The 26,048-nt window shown below is 34.1% G+C and overlaps 3 protein-coding genes across 3 annotated transcripts; 2 read left to right on the forward strand and 1 right to left on the reverse strand.

Annotated features, from left to right (window-relative positions):
* The first annotated feature begins 3,305 nt into the window (after positions 1-3,305).
* On the forward strand, positions 3,306-8,402 carry LOC132716739 (uncharacterized). Its single transcript, XM_060700065.1, has 2 exons — positions 3,306-3,589; positions 7,449-8,402. Exons 1-2 carry the CDS (start codon positions 3,349-3,351, stop codon positions 7,874-7,876), a joined length of 669 nt encoding a protein of 222 aa, XP_060556048.1. The 5' UTR covers positions 3,306-3,348; the 3' UTR covers positions 7,877-8,402.
* Positions 8,403-15,777: 7,375 nt separating this feature from the next.
* Positions 15,778-18,095, forward strand: LOC132716742 (tripartite motif-containing protein 3-like). Its single transcript, XM_060700068.1, has 2 exons — positions 15,778-16,042; positions 16,593-18,095. Exons 1-2 carry the CDS (start codon positions 15,857-15,859, stop codon positions 17,652-17,654), a joined length of 1,248 nt encoding a protein of 415 aa, XP_060556051.1. The 5' UTR covers positions 15,778-15,856; the 3' UTR covers positions 17,655-18,095.
* A 2,344-nt stretch (positions 18,096-20,439) lies between these two features.
* LOC132716740 (uncharacterized) lies at positions 20,440-25,268 on the reverse strand. The gene is made up of 3 exons (XM_060700066.1): positions 24,783-25,268; positions 21,436-21,868; positions 20,440-21,172 (listed from the first exon to the last, which is right to left on the reverse strand). The coding sequence occupies exons 1-3, from the start codon at positions 24,915-24,917 to the stop codon at positions 20,985-20,987; spliced, it is 756 nt and encodes a 251-aa protein (XP_060556049.1). The 5' UTR covers positions 24,918-25,268; the 3' UTR covers positions 20,440-20,984.
* Between the last annotated feature and the right edge of the window lie 780 nt (positions 25,269-26,048).

Raw genomic sequence — 26,048 nt, forward strand, 5'->3', positions numbered from 1 at the left:
TGTCCAGTCTCACTTAGACAGCTGATATCCCTTTTTACATAATTTGTCCTTTAAAATTTAAATTTTTTTTTTTTATAAGTAAGTTTTTCTACGTTCCCCGATTTTACAATTTAAATTCCCCCCGGTTTCCACATGATTCCCTATAAAACTGATTGTTAATGTAAAGCTTTGGGCCCTCTTTTAAAGGGATGCTTTCCTTTTCCCTCCCCGCGGGTGTAACATGAAGGGATTAACTTTTCCCGGGCTGATTTTACTATTTCTTTTTGGGTTCTGTTTGATATTCCATAATAAAATCCCTTTAGCTTTCCTTTGCAGAGTGAATTTAAGCGACAATTTGGTCGTGTTTTTTTCGGGCTGCGAAAGTACCCCTTTTGAAATCGAAAAATCACTAGTTTTCAAATTTTTTTTTTTTAAAGGGTTTTTTTTCAATAAATTGGGAGGGTTTTAAAATTTTCCCCTTTTTTTTTTTTTTTTTTTGATTTTGGTAACAATAAAATGTCCCACATACTACGACATTTTAAATCCCCTTGTATTTCTTGACTTTAAATAATGCGATTTCTATGCTTTTTATGTTCTAGTTCAATTTTCGAACCCTTTTTTTTATTGGCAAACTAATCTTTGTGATGCTCATTCATTTTCAACAAAGTTTGACTATCCGAAGTCGCGGCTAACGCTCTAAAGCCTTGTACTTTATTGACATTTAATTTCCATTGTTTTGATACGCATGGTTTTACTGTCCCAACACTACATTGAATTGTATCTAACCTGGAAAGTTTTTATTGTCCATACTAAAACCAACCGTTTCATTATCATTGCCATAACGTTTTGTGCCTGGCGAGGCGGTTAAATGAACATTGGGCGTTCTTTAAATTTTATATATGTGATAAATAGAATATTATATTCGTTTAGATTCAATACTAAATTTATTGAACTCGTTGAAAAAAAAACAATATTATGCTCGCCAGAGGCTCGCATACTATAATTTTATTCAACTCGTTCAATAAATTTAGTATTAAACCTACACTCATTCAATATCCTCTATATAAAATCACAGTTTGACGTTCTATATTTAGACATATGACGTAATCATTATACACGTGACGTAACCTCTAAAATGAGACGCGCTGAAAATAAGTACGGAAACAAATCAGGCCACAATTTAAGTTAATATCAGGTACGGCAGTATTTTTTTGTTGATATCGTGTTAGAATCGAAATAATAATATCCAAATTAGTGAATTTATCGCTTGATAACATCACTGTTTGTCGTTCAGGGTGCGCATCATTATATCACTCGGGCTACGCCCTCGTGATATAATTCCTCGCATGCCGAACTCAAAAAAAGTGATGTTATTGAGCGATGAAATCACTGTTTGGGATATATTTTTCTTAAATAAGATTATTATTTTTTTGCCGATCGACGCACTGATTAAATTGCGCATGTAGTCTAACTACTTGTACTACACGTTTAGTTATTTTAATATTTTTCTAATGGGCAATGTCTACTACATTCCCACCAGAACAAAAAAAATATCTTCGGAATCTAACTGAGCATGGTAGATTAAAATCAAGTATTTTTTGTTAGCTTTATGTGTTGACCACACACAATAAAGGTATTTGGCAAGAAATGAAATATTATTTCTATATTCATGGCTGAACAGCAAATGCTTGTATAAACTACAAGTTCACGCTCTGTTAACATCTTAATAACTAGGCCCATAATACAACACAAAGTGTTCTCCGGATATGGAAAATCAAATAAAAATTGTGATTTCAGCAATTTTGAGATGTTCCCTCTTTGCCATCTTAACAGAAATTTTAAGATTGAGCACGCCGTTACAAAGGCTATGGTCCAGTTAACATTTGTGCCGACTTTGATGAATATTGAAGCATATTTTATAGTTTCATTTCAATTTGAACTTGTAACAGGAGGCTTTTCAGTGACAAATTGCTCATGCAGTAATGGGTTAAAAGTTTAATGCCTCCAGAGTCAAGATGAACCAAAACTATTTAAGAAAAGATCTTTAGAAAAATGATGATTTTAAGAAAAGTGTAATATAGTGGCACTGACGGTTTATTTATTGTACATACTTTAATAAACGTCCTTGATTTAAAGTTTCATTACTTTTGGTTGCGAACATAATTAGCTAATTGCACTTCATTATAATGTACATTTCTATAAAATAATGTATCATAAAATTTCAAACGTAAAATGCATATATGTTTCTGGCAGTGAAACAAGTTTAAGTTATGTGTCTACTATCGTCGATTTGATATCTAGATATTGAAGTACAGTTCGTCAAATCGGACGTTAAAATAAATGGCAACTGTTGAATGTAAACTATGTTACTTGTTCCGGCGAGTAACATGATTATTTCAAGTCTGAATATGCAAACGTTCATACGATTGGTTTATAGGGCGTATCAAAAGTTTGTTAAACGAAATATCATTAGCTACTCCAATATGTCCGTTGGCCGTCAGAAGCACGTGCAAAAATGTTACTAATCTGGTTGTTTTTAGTTCAGAGAGGAACCCTCTCAGTTCTCGTACAGTTCTTCTTTTATGTTTCTAGAAAATCTGTTTTGATTGTTTAGGACAAAGTTAAAATATAATTGAATAAAATGCACAATACGATCGAGTTTTTGTTTCTTAAGTTGATAACGTTACAAAAGTTAAATGATTCAAGATTCAAGCAATAATTTTTATGTTGATGGCGATTAATGACTGGCTTTGCAGATTTTTATTTTAATTCTATTGAGTGAATAACACAGCTAGGTCAATTTTGACCTCATTTTGATAATTTACGTTGACAATAAGTTCTGTCTGCAATAAATAAGATACTTTCTTTGTTCACTTCACACTATTTTATTTTTCATGAACATTTTTAAAAAATTCATTAAAATAAGCATAATGCTGCTTTAAGTTCAATGATAAGATTAAATATTCTGTATAAATGTATCTGTTTTGAATACTAGTATCAAAATGTGGACAAAAAAGCGAAAATTCAGCTGAATACTGAAAATAAAGTAATCCATTATTCAGATTTTACATGAAATGTTTTATATATGAATGAAGACATTATGTGCGAAAAATTTATATGATTTCTATGCTCACTGCGAAAAGATATTAAATAGGGATATGCTGTAGAGAAGAGATAAATACAAACATCCAATCGTCATCACTAGTAATGATAAACCTTCAGGGTTGTTACCTTTTTTCGTCGACGCATATAACTTTTGTATAGTGTTCATTTGCGCATGCGTTCTCAAACAATTTAGCTATAAATGTTTGAGACAGCCTTCGTGCGCGTTTTCTACGTGTTCATCTGACCGAAGTTCTTTTATTCAATATGTTGGTTTTACTTCTGATAAGTTTCTTAGCAGTAACTCAGTGTCTCACTTCAGAAGTGGAATCTACATGCTCCCGGTACCATTATGAAGAACAACTTCTCGAGAAAATGATAAGAATGGAAATAAAAGTTGAAGACATTGAAAAACGTATATCTAAAACGAACCAAAATGTGATTGACGTTTTAGAGGACATGAAAACCGAAAGGACGAACATAAAAAACGATAACAAGGAATTAAAAGGTTTGGTCGTTTATATTATTATCGTTTTGTGTCGTTTCTCAAAGATAATTTTGCAATGAAGGTATTAAAACAATAACTCTGAACTAGTAAAGCAAAAATAAAAGTTTTTACGTTTTGAATTCAAATTAGAACCTTTCCCTAATACAAATATTATAAGAAAAATTTAGTAACATAATTATTACTTTACGTTTTGATGTTGTGGGTATTTTTTTTTAATCAAAAATATTTTGTCCTAACTTACATTGTTTTTTTAAAAGAAAATTGGGTTTTTTAAAACCCGTATTAATCTATAAAGGTCCCGGGGTGCTTAATTTCCTCGCTGTTTCCTAAAGTGATTTTTTATAAGGGTTTTTGGGTGGGACCCAAATTTTAAAAAAAAAAACCCAAATTTTCACAAATATTTAATATGTATATACAAAAATGAGGGGTTGTCAAACACGGGGTTTTACTAAAATAATTTTAAATCTTACATAAAAATAAATCATTTTTAAAGCTATAAAATAAAAATTACAAAATTAACTTAAAGGGATTTCAGGGGAAAATAATGGAAAAAAATAAAAAGATTTTGATGTCCAAATCAAAAATAATAAATAAATTTTCTTGAAATTTCAAACATGAAAAATTTTTTTTTTAAATTTTTAAATATTGGGTTTTAAGCGTAAATATATCTATATATGTTGAACAAAATTTAGAGGCCAATAGAATCACCAAATAGTTTTTAAAACAAGTCAAGTGACTTGAAACAAACCCTTGAAGTTACAATTAACAGATATTGTGGATATTACATAATTGAAACAAGCCTAACGTCATTCATTTTGACATGTTCTTTAACGTTTCCAGAGTTCACTTTGACAACTATTGTGCAATGCTAGCGCTCTAATCTGACCCACGCGGTCAAACCACCATTTTATTCTTTATATGGAGAAAAATTTTGTTTCCTTTGACTGTCTAATATAATTCATTTTGAGGGCATTTACAGAATGAATGAATGAAAAAATTTCAAAACTAAGAAATGAAAAATTTTGCCTGCGTCTCTCCTTTAATAATCATCATTATTTTAGTTCTATTATGATTTGACGGTAACATCGGTTACTCTAAATTCGAAGTATTAGTACCAGCTACTAACAATGAACAATCAGAATGTGCAAACTATAAGAATAGTTATAATATATGATTGATACTGATGAACATATTAAGATGAAAGGGTATTATTTTATTAAAGGTTTTTTTTTTATATTTTTATTTTATTATTATTAATATTATTTGGTATGTCACGAAATTTTCTTAATTTAATTGCGATATCCTTACTCTGAACTTGTAAATTGACGCTGTCCCATATCCAAGTTACTAGTATTTATATTTTCTAAATAAAACTTTAATGCATATCTATATAAGCACATTATTGATGATTTTAAATTAACATTTGAAAAGCCATGATGATAAATTGTAATAATTTTAGCGTGTAAATATTAATTGTTATGTTTTTCCGAAGGAAAGCAATGATAAATATAGCAGTATAAGTTAAACAGGAGCCGAGTTACACCTTTTGCAGTTCTTTTTCGATTTATTCTTCTACTTCATGCTAACTATATTTTTCGTCACAACTATTTTTTTTTGTCTCTTCCCGTAGTATGTTTTGCATGTAAGAATGAAAAATATTTCACTGAGTGAACACCAGATGCAATATTTTCATAAGTGGCGAAGCCACCAGTGAAAATAGAATAGCTGGTGTTCACGAATGAAATACATTTCCATTTTATATGTTTTTTTTATTTCATGCTTTTTAAAGTGATTTTAAGTATTTTCTATCGACTTTGCCGCCTTACGTCGCGCATTCTCCTTTATGACATCATCACATCATGACGTCGCATCATCAATTCTGAAATATAGTTCTGTTAAATTACTAGATTAAACAATATTTTATTATGAACATTACATTTTCATGATAATTGACAAATAATAAATAGCAAGGATTGAGTAGAAAGCTGGAAAAGCTTTTTTTAGAAACTCTTTCCGTGTTAAATTTCTATAATTTTGTTGCATTTATAACATGATGAATGATGACATCGACCTTCTTTTCATAAAGAAGCAAAATTTACGTATGGTGGCATTTCTTTTTGCCTGTTAATTCATTTAGTTATGATATTCTTTTCATTCGCATTCAGATATAGTCTACATTGAAAATTATATTCTATAAATTTCACTAGTGGTTTATCAGAATATAATCAACTGATATATTTCAGTAACACCGGAAACCATGAAATAAATGCTATTTCTTTATATCAATTTAAAAAAATGTTTAACCAAATAATGCAAGAATGCCAAAAGTACAAAAGAAAGAAAATAGGGAATGTTTTCGGTGTAACAGTTGTTATTTTGGAAGATAAATTGGAATTGCTCAAAATTTCAATTTGAGCAAAGAAATAAATAAATAAATAAATAAATAAATAAATAAATAAATAAATAAATAAATAAATAAATATATAAATATTATTAAATAAATTAATTAATTGATTAATAAATCAATAAATAAATATTATTAGATAAATAAGTATTATTTAATAAATAAATAAATAAATAAATATATAAATATTATTAAATAAATAAATTAATTAATTGATTAATAAATCAATAAATAAATATTATTAGATAAATAAGTATTATTTAATAAATAAATAAATAAATCATTTATAAATAAATAAGCTGATGATTACACATATTTCAGTATCTTTGTGATTACCATTTTTAACGCAATCACATACACATTGCTATTTGCTGTGATGTTACGAACAGAGGTATTATCTTTTTATAATAACGCTAAATCTTGAAAATAGATCATCTAAATGATAGAAGATCGAGAAACCAGATCTTCCGCTTTTCTTATTCAAATATTAAGAATGGACCGACAGATTACATGTATCGAGGGGTTTCCATATTATTGATGTATTTTATCGTTGTAATTTCATTTTCTACCTTTCTAAATATAATCATTTATTTAAATTAATAAAAGTTTTTAAATATCATAATTTGAGAGGAAATGTTCAGTGTCAAAGCCTGCCAAAGACAAAGAGGCAGAGTGCTTTAACTTCTATATGATCTCTTTTCTGAAGCTGATTTTTATGCAAGTGCTACTTGAATGGTAGCCAAGAACAATTTTATTTGAAATATATCAGGTATTTATAATAACCAAGTACAAAGTAGTCATATATAGGTCATATACCAATATACAAAGCTTAATGCTCAGCCTGCCAAGATCAACATAAAGATATTTTTTACATCTTATCTTTAAATAATAGCTTCTGGAAGGAGATATATAATATAAGAGATAAAGGTGTTTCGTATATTAAAGTCCTCTTTCATTCTAAGTTCAATTAAAACAATGAACCTATTTAGTATTTTATATTTGACAATCTACTCATGGATTCCGGAGATTTTATATTAATTTTAATGCACTCGCCAACTTAGTTAGAAAAAGACTTTTGCCTACCTATTACTTAAAATTGGTCTACCTGTAGCTGCAAGTTTAAATTTAGCTGGTTAATGGGTTAACAGATCTTTAAAAACTGTTTGCAAATGTGTATGCTGATACGGAAAAACTTAAACGTTCTCAGAAGTATTCCTTCGTAACGATGAACAGAATAAAAGATTCTGTACATATAGTTATAACTTTGGTCAGTTAATGTAACTATCGCCAGCCCTAATATATTATCTATCGACACTAGATTTCAATGACGATCACATACACATGCATGTACTGTGTTTTTTGTATATCATATGTTTTACAGCAGATAATGTTTTTTATTACTTCTATTGATAGAAGATAAACATTATTTTTTCATAATTATTTCTTTCATTTCAGCTTTGCTGCTTACAGATACGATTGCATTTAAAGCACGTGGACCCACGGATTTAAGCCTTGCAACCGGACAGACCATTATCTTCGCAAAAAATATGTTAAATAAAGGTGAAGCATACAACAATAATACCGGAATATTTACGGCCCCAATGAGCGGAACTTACATATTTATGATTCATCTGTGTATTGCAAGCAAAAAATACATGAATTATGGTATAATGGTTGAAGATACTGTTTACACGTCTGGAACATTCTTTGATAATGACTCAATCACCTGTTATACTGCTGCCGCTCTAGTCGTCCTAAACGGCGGTGAAAGAGTTTACGTCAAATGTTTATTAGCTTCATCATCTGGTAACGTCCTTTATGAGTCCACCTCGTCAACTAATAACTTCTGGAACACGTTCTCTGGTTTGCTTGTTCACAGATAGATTTAAACGCATTCTAAAAGGGAACACTATTTATTGATACCGATAATATATTTTATGAATTACTAGATAAATTAGCGATTGCTCTCTACTGACTGTGCAGTAAAACATAATGTGTTTTTTGTGTAATGATGGCAAAGTTGATAAAAATTACATGTAACACAAATAGTTTACAATTTTTTCTGATTATAAGAAAAAAAAATCTTTTTCATTAAAAGAAATATCAGTTAATTTCATCATATTTCACTGTATTTCGATATGTAGTACTTGTAAAATATTTATATATTATCTAAGTTATCCAATTCAACTCTAAATGAAAGATTGCTTTTTTAGTCACAAACACATAAACATCATAGAGACAAGTGAGCTAGCTTTTTTAACTTCTTTAAGTTTTATGGTTTTGATTTTGATAATTTTATTTGTGTATCATTTGTTTTTATTTGTTAGAGTTTCGATAATTTACGACATCTTTTGCTTGTGGGATTCAACTTTGTGTAACCTAAATTGATTAAACAATTTTAGCATTATGTTTGCATTTTTTTTTATTATGAACCAACCATATTTTCAACATGAGTGTTCATAATTTAGTATAGAGCATATATAAAGATTACCCAATTAATGTTTTGTTGTTTGATTGATTGATTGTCACACCGAAACAGTATAGGTCATATGGCAACGTTCCGGCTTTACTGGTGAAGGAAGACTTCAGAACTGTGCTCTTCCGTACATTATTTCAGACACGAACGAGCACCTGAGTGGAAGCACCGATGTTCCGTAAACTAGCTGGAAAGCTTCCTTACATGAAAAAATCCATAGTCCCTGTTGGAATTTGAGCCCACAGCGGTGAGGGGCAAGTGGTTTGAAGTCAACGTCCTTAACCGCTCTAATTAAAACGGCGGTTACTAAATTTATTTCAAAAGGTCGAAGTTGACAAATAATAAAGACATTTTATAAATAAGTATGTTTGATAATTGTTATCATTATATTTTTTCATAGTTTGTGACCCGATTAAGTATTAAGTATATTATTATAACAAAACGATATTTTCGAACAATCGTTGAGTCAAATAGAAGATAATTTTTATCTAGAATCTTTTTCCATTGTTACTTTTAAAGCGCAAAAAACTAGTAAATTGAGAGTAAACCGGTTTGTGGTATCGGTGTTAAAAATATACAGAAAAATAGCAACCCAAGTTGTAACGATCTTACTGTCTATAAGTAAGAATTCCGCTTGTAAAATGATTGCTCGCTATTGGTACCCCTTAGAAACACAACGACATATTGGTTTGTTCTGAATGCTGTACTATGGCGTTGTACAGTAGCTAGCATAATTGCAATTTCATTTAAAACCAGTTTAGATAAGTTGATTGATTTCACACTGCCTTCAGTTTGATAAACAGTCTTAACCTTCTTTTTATACTTTTAACACAATTATTTCACAAATTCAAGAGGTCAACTAATTACATATCTCAAAATTTTAAATAACGATCTACTTTTTATGCATTTGTTTTCGGACCTAATCTATGAATTTGAGAGGTCAAGACGCTTGAAATAGTCGGCAATACCAACGTCATCTAAGTGTACGCATTTAGGCTTGCACTTACGCAGAACGAAATAGTTCCGAGACTCTATCATGGCATTCATGTAAACGTAATAACCGATCAACTGTCAAGTGGACTAACCATTTTATTTTACTAATTTTAAAACCTTTAGTTAACAAACACTATTTATCTATAAATGTTTTTACCACGTCAGTTCTTATTAATGTTCAGTTAACAAATATTGAAACCGAGAACCACGTGCACTGTCACCCTGATAAAATGGTTATATGAAAAAGTACAAAAAAGGGAAAAAGAAAAAAAGAAAAGTGCAAATTGAAAAAATAAAAGAATTAAATGTAAGCACGAAAATATTATTGTAGCCTGTATCATCAAGACGCTTGCAAGAGAAATCTCATACGCTTGGATAATACAGACAGGTGTCCTACTAATCGATTATCTCCGCCCCCGGTCTTTGACGGTCACCGATCTCCAAAGTCTCTCTTCTAATGATCGATTATTGTCAACTGTATAGGTTTTTTGGTCAAACAATTTTGATAAATGAAATATCTTAATATTATTCAAACTCCCCTGCAGGAAACCATGTTTACCTGTACACTTACTATTAATGTGTACAAATGCGTGTGTCCCAGTCAGTTCGTTTCCATGCAAATACCAAACTTATATTTCTCACATATTTTGTCGGATCCATTTATATCTTTGAAGGTAGATTCAGACTTAATTGAGGCAACTTTTGCCAAGCTGAATGTAAATCAAGATTTTTTCATTTACAATTTTTGTACTGCATTGATACAATGAGAACGTCCGGAGATGTAACAAGTCGGGAAAATCCGGCAATGTTGCCAGTTGTCAAAAATCCGGAGATGGGGAGAATCCGGTGATGTTACCAGCTGGGGAGAATCCGGAAATGTTACCAGTCGGGGTAAATCCGGTATTGTTATCAGTCGGGGGTAAATCCTGTGATGTTACCAGTCGGGTAAATCCGGTATTGTTATCAGTCGGGGGTAAATCCTGTGATGTTACCAGTCGGGGAAAATCCGGAGATGTTACCAGCCGGGGAAAATCCGGTGATGTTACCAGTCGGGGTAAATCCGATGATGTTGGCAGTCGTGGAAACTCCAGTGATGTTACCAGTCGGGGAAAATCCGGAGAAGTCACCAGTCGGAAAAATCCGTTGATGTTACCAGTCTGGGTAAATACAATGATGTTACCAGCCGGGGAAAATCTGGTGATGTTACCAGTCGGGGTAAATCCGATGATGTTACCAGACGGGGAAAATTTGGTGATGTTACCAGTCGGGGTAAAATTTGGTGATGTTACCAGTCGGGGTAAATCCGATGATGTTACCAGACGGGGAAAATTTGGTGATGTTACCAGACCGGGAAAATTCGGTGATGTTACCAGTCGGGGTAAATCCGGTGATGTTACCAGTCGGGGTAAATCCGGTGATGTTACCAGCCGGGGAAAATCTGGTGATGTTACCAGTCGGGGGAAATCTGGTAATGTTACTAGTCGGGGTAAATCCGGTGATGTTACCAGTCGGGGTAAATCCGGTGATGTGAGCAGTCGGGGAAAATCTTTTGATGTTACTAGTCGGGGAAAATCTGGTGATGTTACCAGTTGGGGAAAATCCCGTGATGTTACCAGTCGGGAAAATCCGGTAATGTTACCAGTCTGAGAAAATCAGGTTATGTTACCAGTCGGGATAAATCCGGAGATGTTACCAGCCGGGGAAATCCGGTGATGTTACCAGTCGGGGAAAATCGGTGATGTTACTAGTCGGGGAAAATCTGGTGATGTTACTAGTCGGGGAAAATTTGCTGATGTTACCAGTCGGGGGAAATCTGGTGATGTTACCAGTCTGGGAAATCTGGGGATGTTACCAGTCGGGGATTATTTGGTGATGTTACCAGTCGGGGTAAATCCGGAGATGTTACCAGTCGGGGAAAATCTGGTGATGTTACTAGTCGGGGAAATTTGCTGATGTTACCAGTCGGGGAAATCTGGTGATGTTATAAGTCGGGGTAAATCCGGAGATGTTACCAGTCGGGGAAATCTGGTGATGTTACCAGTCGGGTAAATCCGGAGATGTTACCAGTCGGGGAAAATCTGGGGATGTTACTAGTCGGGAAAATCCAGTGATGTTACCAGTCGGGGAAAATCTGGTGATGTTACCAGTCGGGGTAAATCCGGAGATGTTACCAGTCGGGGGAAATCTGGTGATGTTACCAGTCGGGGTAAATCCGGAAATGTTACCAGTCGGGGAAAATTTGCTGATGTTACTTGTCGGGGAAAATCCAGTGATGTTACCATCGGGGAAAATCTGGTGATGTTACCAGTCGGGGAAAATTTGGTGATGTTACCAGTAGGGGAAAATCTGGTGATGTTACCAGTCGGGGAAAATCTGGTGATGTTACCAGTCGGGGAAAATCTTGTGATGTTACTAGTGGGGGTAAATCCAGTGATGTTACAAGCCGGGTTAAAGCCGGAGATGTTACCAGTCGGGAAAATCTTGTGATGTTACTAGTGGGGGTAAATCCGGTGATGTTACCAGCCCGGGTAAATCCAGAGATGTTACCAGCCGGGGAAAATCTTTTGATGTTACTAGTGGGGGTAAATCCAGTGATGTTACCAGCCGGGTTAAATCCGGAGATGTTACCAGTCGGGGAAAATCTTTTGATGTTACCAGTCGGGGTAAATCCGGTGATGTTACCAGCCCGGATAAATCCGGAGATGTTACCAGTCGGGGAAAATCTTTTGATGTTACCAGTCGGGGAAAATCTGGTGATGTTACTAGTGACTAGTGGGGCTAAATCCGGTGATGTTACCAAGCCGGGGTAAATCCGGAGATGTTACAAGTCGGGGAAAATCTTGTGATGTTACTAGCGGGGTAAATCCTGTGATGTTACCAGCCGGGGTAAATCCGGAGATATTACCAGTCGGGAAAATCTTGTGATGTTACTAGTGAGGGTAAATCCGGTGATGTTACCAGCCGTGGTAAATCCAGAGATGTTACCAGTCGGGGAAAATCTTGTGATGTTACTAGTGGGGGTAAATCCGGTGATGTTACCAGCCGGGGTAAATCCAGAGATGTTACCAGTCGGGGAAAATCTTGTGATGTTACTAGTGGGGGTAAATCCGGTGATGTTACCAGCCGGGGTAAATCCAGAGATGTTACCAGTCGGGGAAAATCTTGTGATGTTACCAGTCGGGGAAAATCTGGTGATGTAACCAGTCGGGTAAATCCGGGGATGTTACTAGTCGGGGAAAATCCGGAGATGTTACCAGTCGGGGAAAATCTGGGGATGTTACCAGTCGGGGGAAATCTGGTAATGTTACTAGTCGTGGTAAATCTGGTGATGTTACTAGTCGGGTAAATCCGGTGATGTTATCAGTCGGGGGTAAATCCGGTGATGTTAACAGTCGGGGAAAATCTTGTGATGTTATCAGTCGGGCGAAATCTGGTAATGTTACTAGTCGGGGTAAATCTGGTGATGTTACTAGTCGGGGTAAATCCGGTGATGTTACCCAGTCGGGGAAAATCTGGTGATGTTACTAGTCGGGGTCAAAATTGGTGATGTTACCAGTCGGGGTAAATCCGGAGATGTTACCAGTCGGGGAAAATCTGGTTGATGTTAACCAGTCGGGGAAAATCTGTGATGTTACTAGTCGGGGAAAATCTGGTGATGTTACCAGTCGGGGTAAATCCGGAAATGTTACCAGTCGGGGAAATCCGGAGATGTTACCAGTCGGGGTAAATCTGGTGATGTTACCAGTCGGGGAAAATCCGGTAATGTTTCCAGTCGGGGAAAATCCGGGATGTTACCAGTCGGGGAAAATCCGGTAATGTTACCAGTCGGGGAAAATCTGGTGATGTTACCAGTCGGGGAAAATCCGGTAATGTTACCAGTCGGGGAAAATCCGGTAATGTTACCAGTCGGGGAAAATCCGGTAATGTTACCAGTCGGGGAAAATCCGGTAATGTTACCAGTCGGGGAAAATCCGGGGATGTTACCAGTCGGGGAAAATCTGGTGATGTTATCAGTCGGGGAAAATCCGGTAATGTTACCAGTCGGGGAAAATCCGGTAATGTTACCAGTCGGGGAAAATCCGGTAATGTTACCAGTCGGGGAAAATCTGGTGATGTTACCAGTCGGGGAAAATCTGGTGATGTTACCAGTCGGGGAAAATCTGGTGATGTTACTAGTCGGGGAAAAGTTTAGACATTGAGAAAGGACGTAGTTTACTTTTTAAAAGACTAAACTACTTGAATAAACAAAAGATTGCATATTCGCCTAGAATCTAGGTTTAGTAAAAAATATAGGCAAAAGAGAACAATCGTTGATCACAGAATCCTTCAAAATAGCCTATTGCAAATATTTGTGATACGTTTGAAAAATTAGCGCACTTTTCACTCAGTTTATCTGTTTTATAACTTAAATGTTAATTATTTTAATGAATTACATGTCGCACACGTTTTGCCTGTCTTGCAAAATATATTTCCGCTGCGTTCGTAGCGCAAAATAATCTCCGTTGCGTATTTTAGTGATACCTCTTGGTAAGGGTTAAGGGAGAACTGCCTCTTATAGTAGGCATGGTTAAGGCTTTGTAACTTGTAATTAAATAATTCGTCAAGTTGTATTGACCATAATTGTCCTGGTCCCCCCCCCCCATCCCCGTTAACGAAGACTAAATGCTAGCATATTGAATTTGGCGACAATTTAAGGCGGAGACGAACTTCAACAGAGGCGGAGCAAATGAAGTGAGTGTACCCCTGACACGGAATATACCATATAGTGGATCTGCCAATACGTTTGTATAGGAAATATAAAAATAGGGTTACCGGGATTCGAACCTGCGACTGGTTGCCGCCATTAATTTTTCTAAGTGCAATAATCTCCGGGCTTTTGCGCGAGAAACCCAGAGTTAGGGTCACAAAGAATTGTTACCATGACACAGGATAAACTATATAGTGGACCCAGGAAATTAAAATTTCCATTGCCTGAAATTCGTATACAGTGGCTCTAAACTTTAAAAAGCCCCTGTTGTGTCTCTGGCATGGTGTTGAGAGTGAATCGACCCGCCAATGTGAGGGTGTGAGTTCTAACCCGCACTCCAGAGCATGCCCATTGATTGATTGATTGGCTCATTATGCTGGGGTTTACATTTTGTGACGGCATAGAAAGGAAAAGCGACACAAATATTACATTCAGATGCCTGTTCATTGGTTACTTTTTCTGGGGTTTCATATTGTGACAGCAGAGAACGTTTTTTTGTTTTTTTTGTTTGTTTGACTACGATACAAAAGAGAAAGAACAACGAAGCACTCGGCAATCTGATTTATACCCGGGAGCTACGCCCCTTTGTACAAATAAGATAGCCTCGTGTTTCGAAGCTCTTTCTATTACTTATCTCCTCCACGGTATTACTTTGACAGTACTGATGTCTTTTTCAGAGGTAACGGAAAATGGCCGCCCAGGGCGGGATCATCCTTAAGGTTAGTTCTACCTTCCTTAAACATTGACACCCGTCAGGCAATTTTACCCTATGGAAGGGAATTTTTCCGATCCGTTTTTATTTCTGATGCGCATTTACACAAATAACCCACGCATTTTTTGTTCCTCTCTCAAATCACAATGCAACTCAGCCATGTTAACAACCAGTTTACAAAACCACGTGCATTTAAATGACATGCTAAAATGTTATTGCACGTGCAAATCGTGCGAAAATAGACTGTGGGTTAAAAAAAAATCAATAATCTTTCTAACGGTATATTATCAATGTACTTTCATTTGCAAATCATGGTTAAATTGAGTTGTTGCCACTTATAAGAATATGTCCCGAGCAAATTAATGTATTTCTATTAGAATACTTTGTTAATATGACTTTCTCCTATGTTAGGTATGTTTTCTTTTAGTACATGTGCACTTTTCATTATTTTGTACATGTATTATGTTGTTATCATGTCATCATGGGTTTATAACCCTTATTAAAAGTATGAAATATATGTAATAAGATAAAATAATATTAATGAATAATGAAAAAATGTGTATCTGTTTTGTTTTGTTTTATTGTTTTTTTGTTATTTTTTTTGTTGTTTTGTTTTTCTAATATCTCTTAAATATTAATATATTGTACTACGGTACTCAGTAGCAAAAAAAAACAAAAAAACAACAACAAAAAAATCACCATGACAAATTTTATACATTTATCACATGCAAATTGATCTTAACTTTAATTGAATTAACCTGATGTAACTAGTAGCTATTTTTAGCAACTCGGCTTATATTATACATGTGCCTGTATAGCGTATCGGTTTTTCCGTATCTAAAAATAGTAACATATCGTTCAAATCATAGTCATATGAGAGGAGTTCATAAATAATGTATAAAATACTTAACTAATATACGGAAGTGTTGTCTTAAATGGCGACTGAAAATATTGTTGATCGGATACAGGACTCGTTTTTGTCGTGTACGATATGTTTTCAGCCATATAATAAACCGAAGGCATTGCCGTGTCTTCATACGTTCTGTGAGGGCTGTTTGAGGGATTATGTGACGTCAAGATTCGAGGATACAGGACAGTTTCCGTGTCCATTATGTCGCCAGGTTAGTGGTGCAATTTTCAATTTCCTTCCTCGAATACCGCAGCAAATATTGTCATATACACTTAAATGATACATATAAAATATGTGATGGTACTTTTAGTTACGCTTTTTTATTTAGTATATTTACCTTTCAATCTTTCAGTTTGAAAGTGATGTCAAGTTTATTAAAGATGTGTGTATTTATCCGACAATACATATGGAAATGAACTGATAATAAACATATTCGAAATTGTTGATATACATGTCTGTTATTATTTAAAATAATGATAACTTAAAATTGTTCTCCAATATCTGATAAAAAAATAAACACGCTGAATCGTTTATTCGTATTTGTCTGTCTTTAATTTCTCCATCCAATTAATGTGTTTAATTTATAAAAACAATGGTCATATATGTTGCTCAGCAATTACATTTAGTACTTCTAGTTTTAATAATATTAACAAATGTATCTGTATCATGAAAATTAGTCATCAAAATATTTAAGATTAATGAAGATAAAGTATGTTAATCTTGCTATTGTCAAATGTATTCGTATGTTTTGTATATTGTAGACTATATTCGTACCCCATGGTGGAGTTTCATCCTTCCCTGACAACCATTTTATTGTTGGTCTCGGGGATACCGTAAGTACATATGATGTTCGTGGAAAGTTACAGCGCAATCACGAATCCACCCCATTGCTATCTGGCACAAAAACCGAACACTTTGCACCAGAGACGTCAAATAAGCTAATCCGAAGATTTGGTAACTATGGCACCCAGTCGCACGAGTTTATTCAAGTTACAGGAATAACTGTCTCACCCGTTACTGATGATATATTTTTATCTGATTCAGTCTTGAATAAAATTTCAACATTCTCATCATCTGGGATATTTCGTGGTAGCTTTCAATGTGACTGTTCTGTGAGAGATATTGAAATAACACGTGGAGGAACAATACTTGCTTCTGTTAGTCGATCTGGAAACGCCATTCTACGTGAATATACCACGGACGGACGGATCCTCGCTTTTCATGGAACATTTTATAGTCAGGAAAATCCATTTGGTGTTGCACTGTCGAAGTCAAATTATGCAGTGATAACAGGACTACGTCAAAATTGTGTCCATGTGCTCACACAAAAGCGAAAACCTTCCGTAAGGTTTGGTTCCCGAGGTAAAGGCACGCACCATTTCACGTCACCGTATTATGTCACCGTCAACAACAAGGACGAAATTGTGGTGGCTGACACTGGTAACCACAGAGTTAAAGTCCATAAACTAGACGGTAGTTTTATTCATGCATTTGGAAAGCATGGGTCAAAGCAAGGAGAGCTGTTTTATCCGATGGGAATTTGTGTAGACAAATATGATAATATATACGTTGCCGATGCTAACAATTATCGTGTTCAAGCTTTTAGTCCGGATGGAGAATTTTTAGGGTACCCAGTTAAGGACACCTTCGAGTACGGCATGGACGTGAAGCCTGCGAATGTTAGGTTCAGTGAAGACAACGTCCTGCTGGTAGTACTTTCAGGCTCAAAGTTTTGTCAGATCCATACATACTTGTGGGATGTGGAAAAGCACAAACCTCGTCCGAAATCTAGTTATTTAGATTTATTTTTGTGTTGCAAGTAATACGTTTAGTAGAGTAAATGTTACAAGTGATTTTTCAAACTGCTGACACTCTTTAAGAGCAACAAACTATATATAAACAAAGCATTTGAGATTTTATTTTCATTTTTATGTTAGGCCTACTGCTTTTTTTAATTACACCATGTTTATGAAATGTTAATTTATTTTTGAAAAGTTTAGAATGTTTGTTTAAAACCTTATGACCGGAATGCATATTTCCGCTGGCCTCGTGGGGTTATGAGAACTTCAGAGTACAGTCTCGAATCTAAGATATTTCACTGGTCAACATTCTTTTCCGGTTTCTAACCAATCAAATACCTAAAATATGAGTTTGATTATCTTCAGATTATCTTTGACCTTGGTTCTTTCATTTTGTAAGTACATAATTATATAACATCTTCGTTCATGTAACTACACCCTTTATACTAGGTTATTATATGATCTAAATATAGCTGCAATCTCATTGGTGCAAACAGTAGTCAACAGAACTTTTTATAAAATCATATTTACTGGATGTAGTATCATATTCACTGGCTGAATTGGATTTTCCCAGTCTAAAAATAGATTGAGACTCATATTCAATAATCATACACCGTAGACTGTTAAATACGCGTGTTACTTAAAAAATAATTGTTGCTTTTTGTTCTTTATGGCATATTTCTCGATTAAAATATCAATACATTACCATTTTACTTAAAGGCTACACAGTAACGATGAGTATAAACTTGAATTACTTATGTATGCGCAGCGTTCGCGAAGTCGTTGCACGCCTAACACGTGCGTCTTTTTCCCGCGCTTCAACGAGGCAAAATTTGTACATGTATATAAGGTTGTACTTTTCGTGATTTTTTTATTTCTTAGCCTATTCATATAATAAAACAATTATTGACTAGTGAGCCATCGGTCAATATGTCATCTGCCGGTGAATATCACATCATATTCAATGGCTCACTAGTCAATAATTGTATAATACATCATTCTTGCTTGATAAACTTTATTCTAAGAGCTTATTGAAATGCGACCTTGACCCCCTAACGACTTCAACGTTTTCGTAAAATTTTCAGATATTTTTTTTCAAAGTTAGAAAACATCACTTAAATACTAGTTTGAATTAAATTGTTTATGAACATATTTTGTTTTAAAATGTCACTAATATATCAACACTTGAACTCCACTTAAATTTTGTACATGAACTTTTATACTTACAACATATTTTAAAATGCTATACGATAGCTGCTAAAAGTTGTCCATCTTTCGTGCCAGTGTTATTATATTTTCTGTTCTGTTGTAAAACATAATTATTTCCTTTATACTTGTGCTGTAGGACATAAATGTTTTCACTTTCCATAATTTCTAAAAATATGCGGGATCTACCCGCTCCAGAATTGTGTTCGTTATTTATATTAATAAAAGTTTTTAATTAAGTCATTGAATCGTTTATATTAAATGCATAGTATGTTGATTTCTACTTTTTACATACATATCGATTAATTGATTTTTATGGATCATATATTGGCCTGTAAATCATTTACTTTGGCGTGCGTGCGTGTGTGATTGCGTACAGTTTCACTGGCTTGTTAATTATCTTTAAGATTATTCAAGACTTTTATACAAGTAATGTAATATTATATATCTTCAATCTTCACATGATTTCAATTTAGAAATTTATCATGATACAAATCTTTTTTCGTATTGAACATTGATGATGGTAATTAATATCAAAATGTGCCAGTATTTTTTATAAAGGATTAGTGTTTGAAATTATTTGTCGTCTAATAGGATTACAGCATTGAATCGTAACACATTTACTTCAATAAATCTTCTAACTATTAACATGTCTAGTAAATCGACGGTTAAACAAATAAATTTTAAACATTTAAGAAAGCATTTACCAAATTAAATTGGCCGAACGGTTTTTACTAATAAACACTAATCTATAAATAATTTTGCATTTTTATTTAAAACTAGTGTAGTAGGGAATGAATGTCTTCATTTTCCATAATCTCTAAAACACGATAATATATGAGCTCAAACCGTTGTGATAACACTATTTATATATATTTATGTTGATAATTAAACAATAGTGTGTACATGATAATGCGAAAATATGATATCAATAAAACAATCGATTTTACAATACTGTCGCGGTATAATATTTTACCTCATTATTGTTTATAGATCTACATGTATATAGAACAAAACAGAATATGATTTTATATTTGACTTGTACATAGTACATTATCATACATTACGTGATAAAACATCGATTAAAATGTATATAAACAATACATTTTTAAATACTTATTTTCAAATTTATTATTAAGAAACTTTAAAGGTATATATGTTATTATTATAGCTAACAAATACATTTGCTGGGTACTAAATATAGGTTACTGTTATTTATTAAGCATTTACAAAAAATAAATTGGCCCGAAGCGTGTGCCAATTTTTTTTATAAACAGTCTATTTACAAAACTGAATAACAACAGTGGATAATGCAAATCTATGTAACAAAAATTAATTTTAAACAAATATTATATTACACAGTTTGTGTTATGCTTTGAGCCGCGTCACGACAAAACCAACATAGTGGGTTTGCGACCAGCATGGATCCGCGCAGTCTGATCAGGATCCATGCTGTTCGCTTACAAACTCTATAACAGGTAGAGAAACTGATAGGATCCGTGCTGTTCGCTTACCAACCCTATTACAAGTAGAGAAACTGATAGCGAACAGCATGACGCGGCTCAAATGCTTATTGTGATGATTACGTAATCCTAATCTTACATAATGTTTTGATGAGCTTGCTATTACGGTGAAATGAACCTCGTTTACAAAGTCTACTTTGATATATAAAAATTCTTCATATACTATTATGTACGTTGTCATTATGTCATTTCTGTTTTTAAACTGTGATTAAAAACATTTAGAAAACAAAGCTGGTTGTCTGTTGTTTAACTGATTTTCTAATGTAAGTATAGTTTCCTTACCTTAGTCTATAGTAAATAGCCGAAGGAGACATTAGAAAACGTCAATGGTGTAATCATATGATGTAAGTTCAGATATGTCTTGAAAAAAAGAACCGTACCGAGATGTAACGGTAAACTATAATGATACAACACCAACTTACATTATAAAATATTTTAGCCGTACAATTTTAGTTTTTGGGGGTTCAAATGTAATAAGTCCTATATTGTCTTGAACATTTTATGTTTTTGTAAAAAGCAAGTTGACGGCCTATCAATGGTCAACATGGGAAGTAATGCATGTTATGATGACATTCATTCTTAACAAATTTCAGACTGACATATATCATTATAAATAGAAATATTGCTATTTCATTGGAACTTGCGTTTTTATAATCACACCTGTGGTGTTGACATACACTGGTATGGCCGGAAGATTTTCATAATCTGTTGTCCATTCGAGCAGCAGTCCATCTGTATCAGTGCCATTACCTTCCCCTTTAAAATCACTGTCAGATTCGCCATCATTCCAGTTATACGCTAGACCCTTATTACCTGCATAAATAACAGAAATGAGACTCAAAATATATGATATGTATATACATATATCATGTTTTATATAACATATTTTTTGTTCGGCATTACCTTTTTCTTTTCTTAGGTTACTTTCTAATTTCATTGTTTTTATGATAATTATATGCAAATCAAAACAATTTTCCATTTTCCCAGTCTCTAATACTAGATATGTTTTCACATACTAATTTTTTGAAATACTTTGTAAAACGATCAGCAATTTAAAAAAGAACACAAACACTTACCTTTAAAATTCGAATACAACGTGAACTGTTTGTTTGTCCGTGTGTACTGAATATATTCCATAGCCCATCTCAACTGATCGTATTTTTGCCCAGCCGTCACGTGTCTTGATTTCTTAACTGGCAATCCTCGCATTTTTAGGGTATGTTCAGGTGACCAAGCAATGTATTGCAGCCATTGTTTGTTGTTCGGTGAGAATCCCGATACACCAAACATGGAGTAAAGAAAGACCTTGTGTTGTATGGAAATGTTTAAACAACAAACACTATCACTGTGTCGAATTTGTTTTCCTTGCAAGGCGAAGCCGCTAACGTCACTGCGTTCACCGTAGAGGGAATGAACAAGTTTAAGCCATGAAAAGAAGTAAGGAGACACTGTAAGATAGTCTTCAAGTATTACGGCTATTTCTTTTGTATTGTTATATGTCCGCCATGTCTGCAACGATGAGAGAGTTAACCTTTACAAGATCTTTAATGCATAACATTATATTTGAGCCGCGCCATGACAAATCCAACATAATGGGTTTGCGACCAACATGGATTCAGACCAGCCTGCGCATCCGCGCAGTCTGATCAGGATCCATGCTGTACGCTGTCAGTTATCTACTTGTTATAGGATTTGTAAGCGAACAGCATGGATCCTGACCAGACTGCGCGGATGCACAGGCTGGTCTGGATCCATGCTGGTCGCAAACCCATTATGTTGGTTTTGTCATGGCGTGGCTCATTTCTTATAGTGAATACATATGATTCTCCAGCATTCAATACAACATTTAGGTTTAGCAATTAGGTGAACTAATGATTCTATCATTACAGATAATGTTTGGTGCAAGCTTTCAAGTCTTCTGCTTGTTTCAGCATTTAAATCAATGTTTGATTTTTTCTGCTTGTTTTGGCGTTTAAATGAATGTTTGATTCTTTTCTGCTTGTTTTGGCATTTAAATGAAAGTTTGATTCTTTTCTGCTTGTTTTGGCATTTAAACAAATGTTTGATTCTTTTCTGCTTGTTTTGGCATTTAAATCAATGTTTGATTCTTTTCTGCTTGTTTTAGCATTTAAATCAATGTTTGATTCTTTTCCGCTTGTTTTGGCATTGAAATCAATGTTTGATTCTTTCATCCAGTCAACGTTTGGTTCGAGCATTGTAGACAACGTTCATGTATTCTAACTAATATTTGGTTTTAACATTAAGGTCAATGTTTTGTTCTAACATTATTGTCAATGTTCGGTTCTTGCATTCTAGCCAATGTTTGGTTCTAGCATTCTAGTCAATGTTCGGTTCTAGCATTTTACTCATTGTTCGGTTATAGCATTCTAGTCAATGTTCGGTTCTAGCATTCTAGTCAATGTTCGGTTTTAGCATTCTAGTCAATGTTCGGTTCTAGCATTCTAATCAATGTTCGGTTCTAGCATTCTAGTCAATGTTCGGTTTTAGCATTCTAGTCAATGTTCCGTTCTTGTATTCTAGTCAATGTTCAATTCTTGCATTCTAGTCAATGTTCGGTTCTAGCATTCTAGTCAATGTTCGGTTCTAGCATTCTAGTCAATGTTCGGTTCTAGCATTCTAGTCAATGTTCGGTTCTAGCATTCTAGTCAATGTTCGGTTCTAGCATTCTAGTCAATGTTCGGTTTTAGCATTCTAGTCAATGTTCGGTTTTAGCATTCTAGTCAATGTTCCGTTCTTGTATTCGAGTCAATGTTCAATTCTTGCATTCTAGTTAATGTTTGGTTCTAGCATTCTAGTCAATGTTCGGTTTCTAGCATTCTAGCATTCTAGTCAATGTTCGGTTTTAGCATTGCTAGTCAATGTTCGGTTCTAGCATTCTAGGTCAATGTTCAATTCTTGCATTCTAGTCAATGTTCGGTTTCTAGCATTCTAGCATTCTAGTCAATGTTCGGTTTTAGCATTCTAGTCAATGTTCGGTTCTAGCATTCTAGTCAATGTTCAATTCTTGCATTCTAGTCAATGTTCGGTTCTAGCATTCTAGCATTCTAGTCAATGTTCGGTTTTAGCATTCTAGTCAATGTTCGGTTCTAGCATTCTAGTCAATGTTCGGTTCTTGCATTCTAGTCATTGTTCGGTTTTAGCATTCTAGTCAATGTTCGGTTTTAGCATTCTAGTCAATGTTCCGTTCTTGTATTCTAGTCACTGTTCAATTCTTGCATTCTAGTCAATGTTCGGTTCTAGCATTCTAGTCAATGTTCGGTTCTAGCATTCTAGTCAATGTTCCGTTCTTGTATTCTAGTCAATGTTCAATTCTTGCATTCTAGTCAATGTTCCATTCTTGTATTCTAGTCAATGTTCGGTTCTAGCATTCTAGTCAATGTTCGGTTATAGCATTCTAGTCAATGTTCGGTTCTAGCATTCTAGTCAATGTTCCGTTCTTGTATTCTAGTCAATGTTCAATTCTTGCATTCTAGTCAATGTTCGGTTCTAGCATTCTAGTCAATGTTCGGTTCTAGCTTTCTAGTCAATGTTCCGTTCTTGTATTCTAGTCAATGTTCAATTCTTGCATTCTAGTCAATGTTCGGTTCTAGCATTCTAGTCAATGTTCGGTTCTAGCATTCTAGCATTCTAGTCAATGTTCGGTTCTAGCATTCTAGTCAATGTTCGGTTCTAGCATTCTAGTCAATGTTCGGTTCTAGCATTCTAGTCAATGTTCGGTTCTTGCATTCTAGTCAATGTTCGGTTATAGCATTCTAGTCAATGTTCGGTTCTAGTATTCTAGTCAATGTTCGGTTATAGCGTTCGGTTATAGCATTCTAGTCAATGTTCGGTTCTAGCATTCTAGTCAATGTTCGGTTCTAGCATTCTAGTCAATGTTTGTTTCTAGCATTCTAGTCAGCGTTTGGTTCTAGTTTTCTAGGCAATATTAGGTTGTAGTATATCCTTGTCAACGTTTTGCTCTTGTCAAAAACAATGTTTGGTTAGCATTCTAGATTACGTTTTATTCAAGCAATCTACTCAATGTTTGATACTAGCATTTTTGTCAACGCTTGTTTCAAACATTCAACTCAATGTTTGGTTCCAGCATTCAACTCAATGTTTGGTTCCAGCATTTAACTCAATGTTTGGTTTTTGCCTTTAATTCAACGTTTGGTCCTAGCATTCAACTCAATGTTTGGTTTTTGCCTTTAATTCAACGATTGGTCCTAGTATTCAACTCAATGTTTGGTCCTAGCATTCAACTCAACGTTTTGTCCTAGCATTCAACTCAACTTTTGGTCCTAGCATTCAACTCAACTTTTGGTCCTAGCATTCAACTCAACGTTTGGTCCTAGCATTCAACTCAATGTTTGGTTCCAGCATTCAACTCAATGTTCAAAACATATTGAAAAAGAAAACTTACGTAAAACCATTGTCCTGTTTTACCCTCTTGCTGGTTGTTTATATGAATGTCACATGGTCCGTAGTCAAATACAAAATCTAACGCCATTTTTACGGTTTCTGCCGAGTATTCCCGATTGTGATCCTGTCTAGCCATATTTCTATGGCGACTTTATGTCTACCATACACGACTTTATTTAAAGACTTCAGTAAGCGTAACAATGACTTCGGTTTATCGTTTGCAACTATTATAATCCTTAGATCCAGATTTGTCCGGAGAAAGTTTCGTTCAACTGGTAAACACTGTCTTGGATTTTTTAATTTGTCATTGATTTCACTTTTTTTGCTGTCTGTTTGTTTGATTTGATGTTCAATTTCTATTTCTTGACTTGGAAATGTACGTGCATATACCAACATAGTTATTAAACAAAAACAGAAAAGAAAAAGTGTCCGAGGTAATCTTCGTGTAGCTTTCAAATTGTAAGTTAGTCGGGATACGCTTCGTCGGTGCATCTATTGGTAAAACAATTGTAAAGCATGTTAATTAACTCCTATGCATGTGACCAGTGCATACCAAGTTCAGCCAATTATTTATAACGTGCAATCTTAACATGTTAAGGTCGACTGAAAACATGATACTTTGATAAAAAGTTAACTTATAATAGATTTACTATATATATAGTATAGTATTATAATTCGATTTTTTTCTTCATAATCAAATATAACAATGTCTGCATAATGCAAGCCTGAAATCTGAAATTATATGAATACAAATTGAATAGCATACCATTTAGATAATTGGAAACACCGTTTTGTTTAGTCCTTTTTTAATCATAGCTATAAAACAAGTGGTTTAATATTCAAAAGATACATATTGTCAATTTTCACCACTGTTAAAATAAATGCTACAACATCGCCATATGTGTTTCGACTACACTGTAACATCTTTTTCGTATCAATTCAATTATTTTGCCAGCTGTTCGAAATAAATCATATGAAAAAAAAATCATATGAAATCAATAAAAAGTCATTTTAAAAGTACTGTCGATGGATAAATGCTTTTTACTCTTCCAATATTGAAGAACATAAGCTAGATTCAAAGAGTATAATTACGATTATTTTTTTCCAGCATAATTACAATGAATAATTTCCAGGCGATATGTAAAAAAATAAAAAAAAACAATTAATGAACTCAAAGATGAGAAATGAGATAACATTAGTTTCCCTTGTTTTTTCTCTTCATAAAATGAGCCGCGTCACGACAAAACCAACATAATGGGTTTGCGAT

The sequence above is a fragment of the Ruditapes philippinarum genome, unplaced genomic scaffold, assembly GCF_026571515.1.
Source record: "Ruditapes philippinarum isolate M1 unplaced genomic scaffold, ASM2657151v2 ctg889_1_1_1_1, whole genome shotgun sequence".
NCBI classification, from domain to species: domain Eukaryota; kingdom Metazoa; phylum Mollusca; class Bivalvia; order Venerida; family Veneridae; genus Ruditapes; species Ruditapes philippinarum.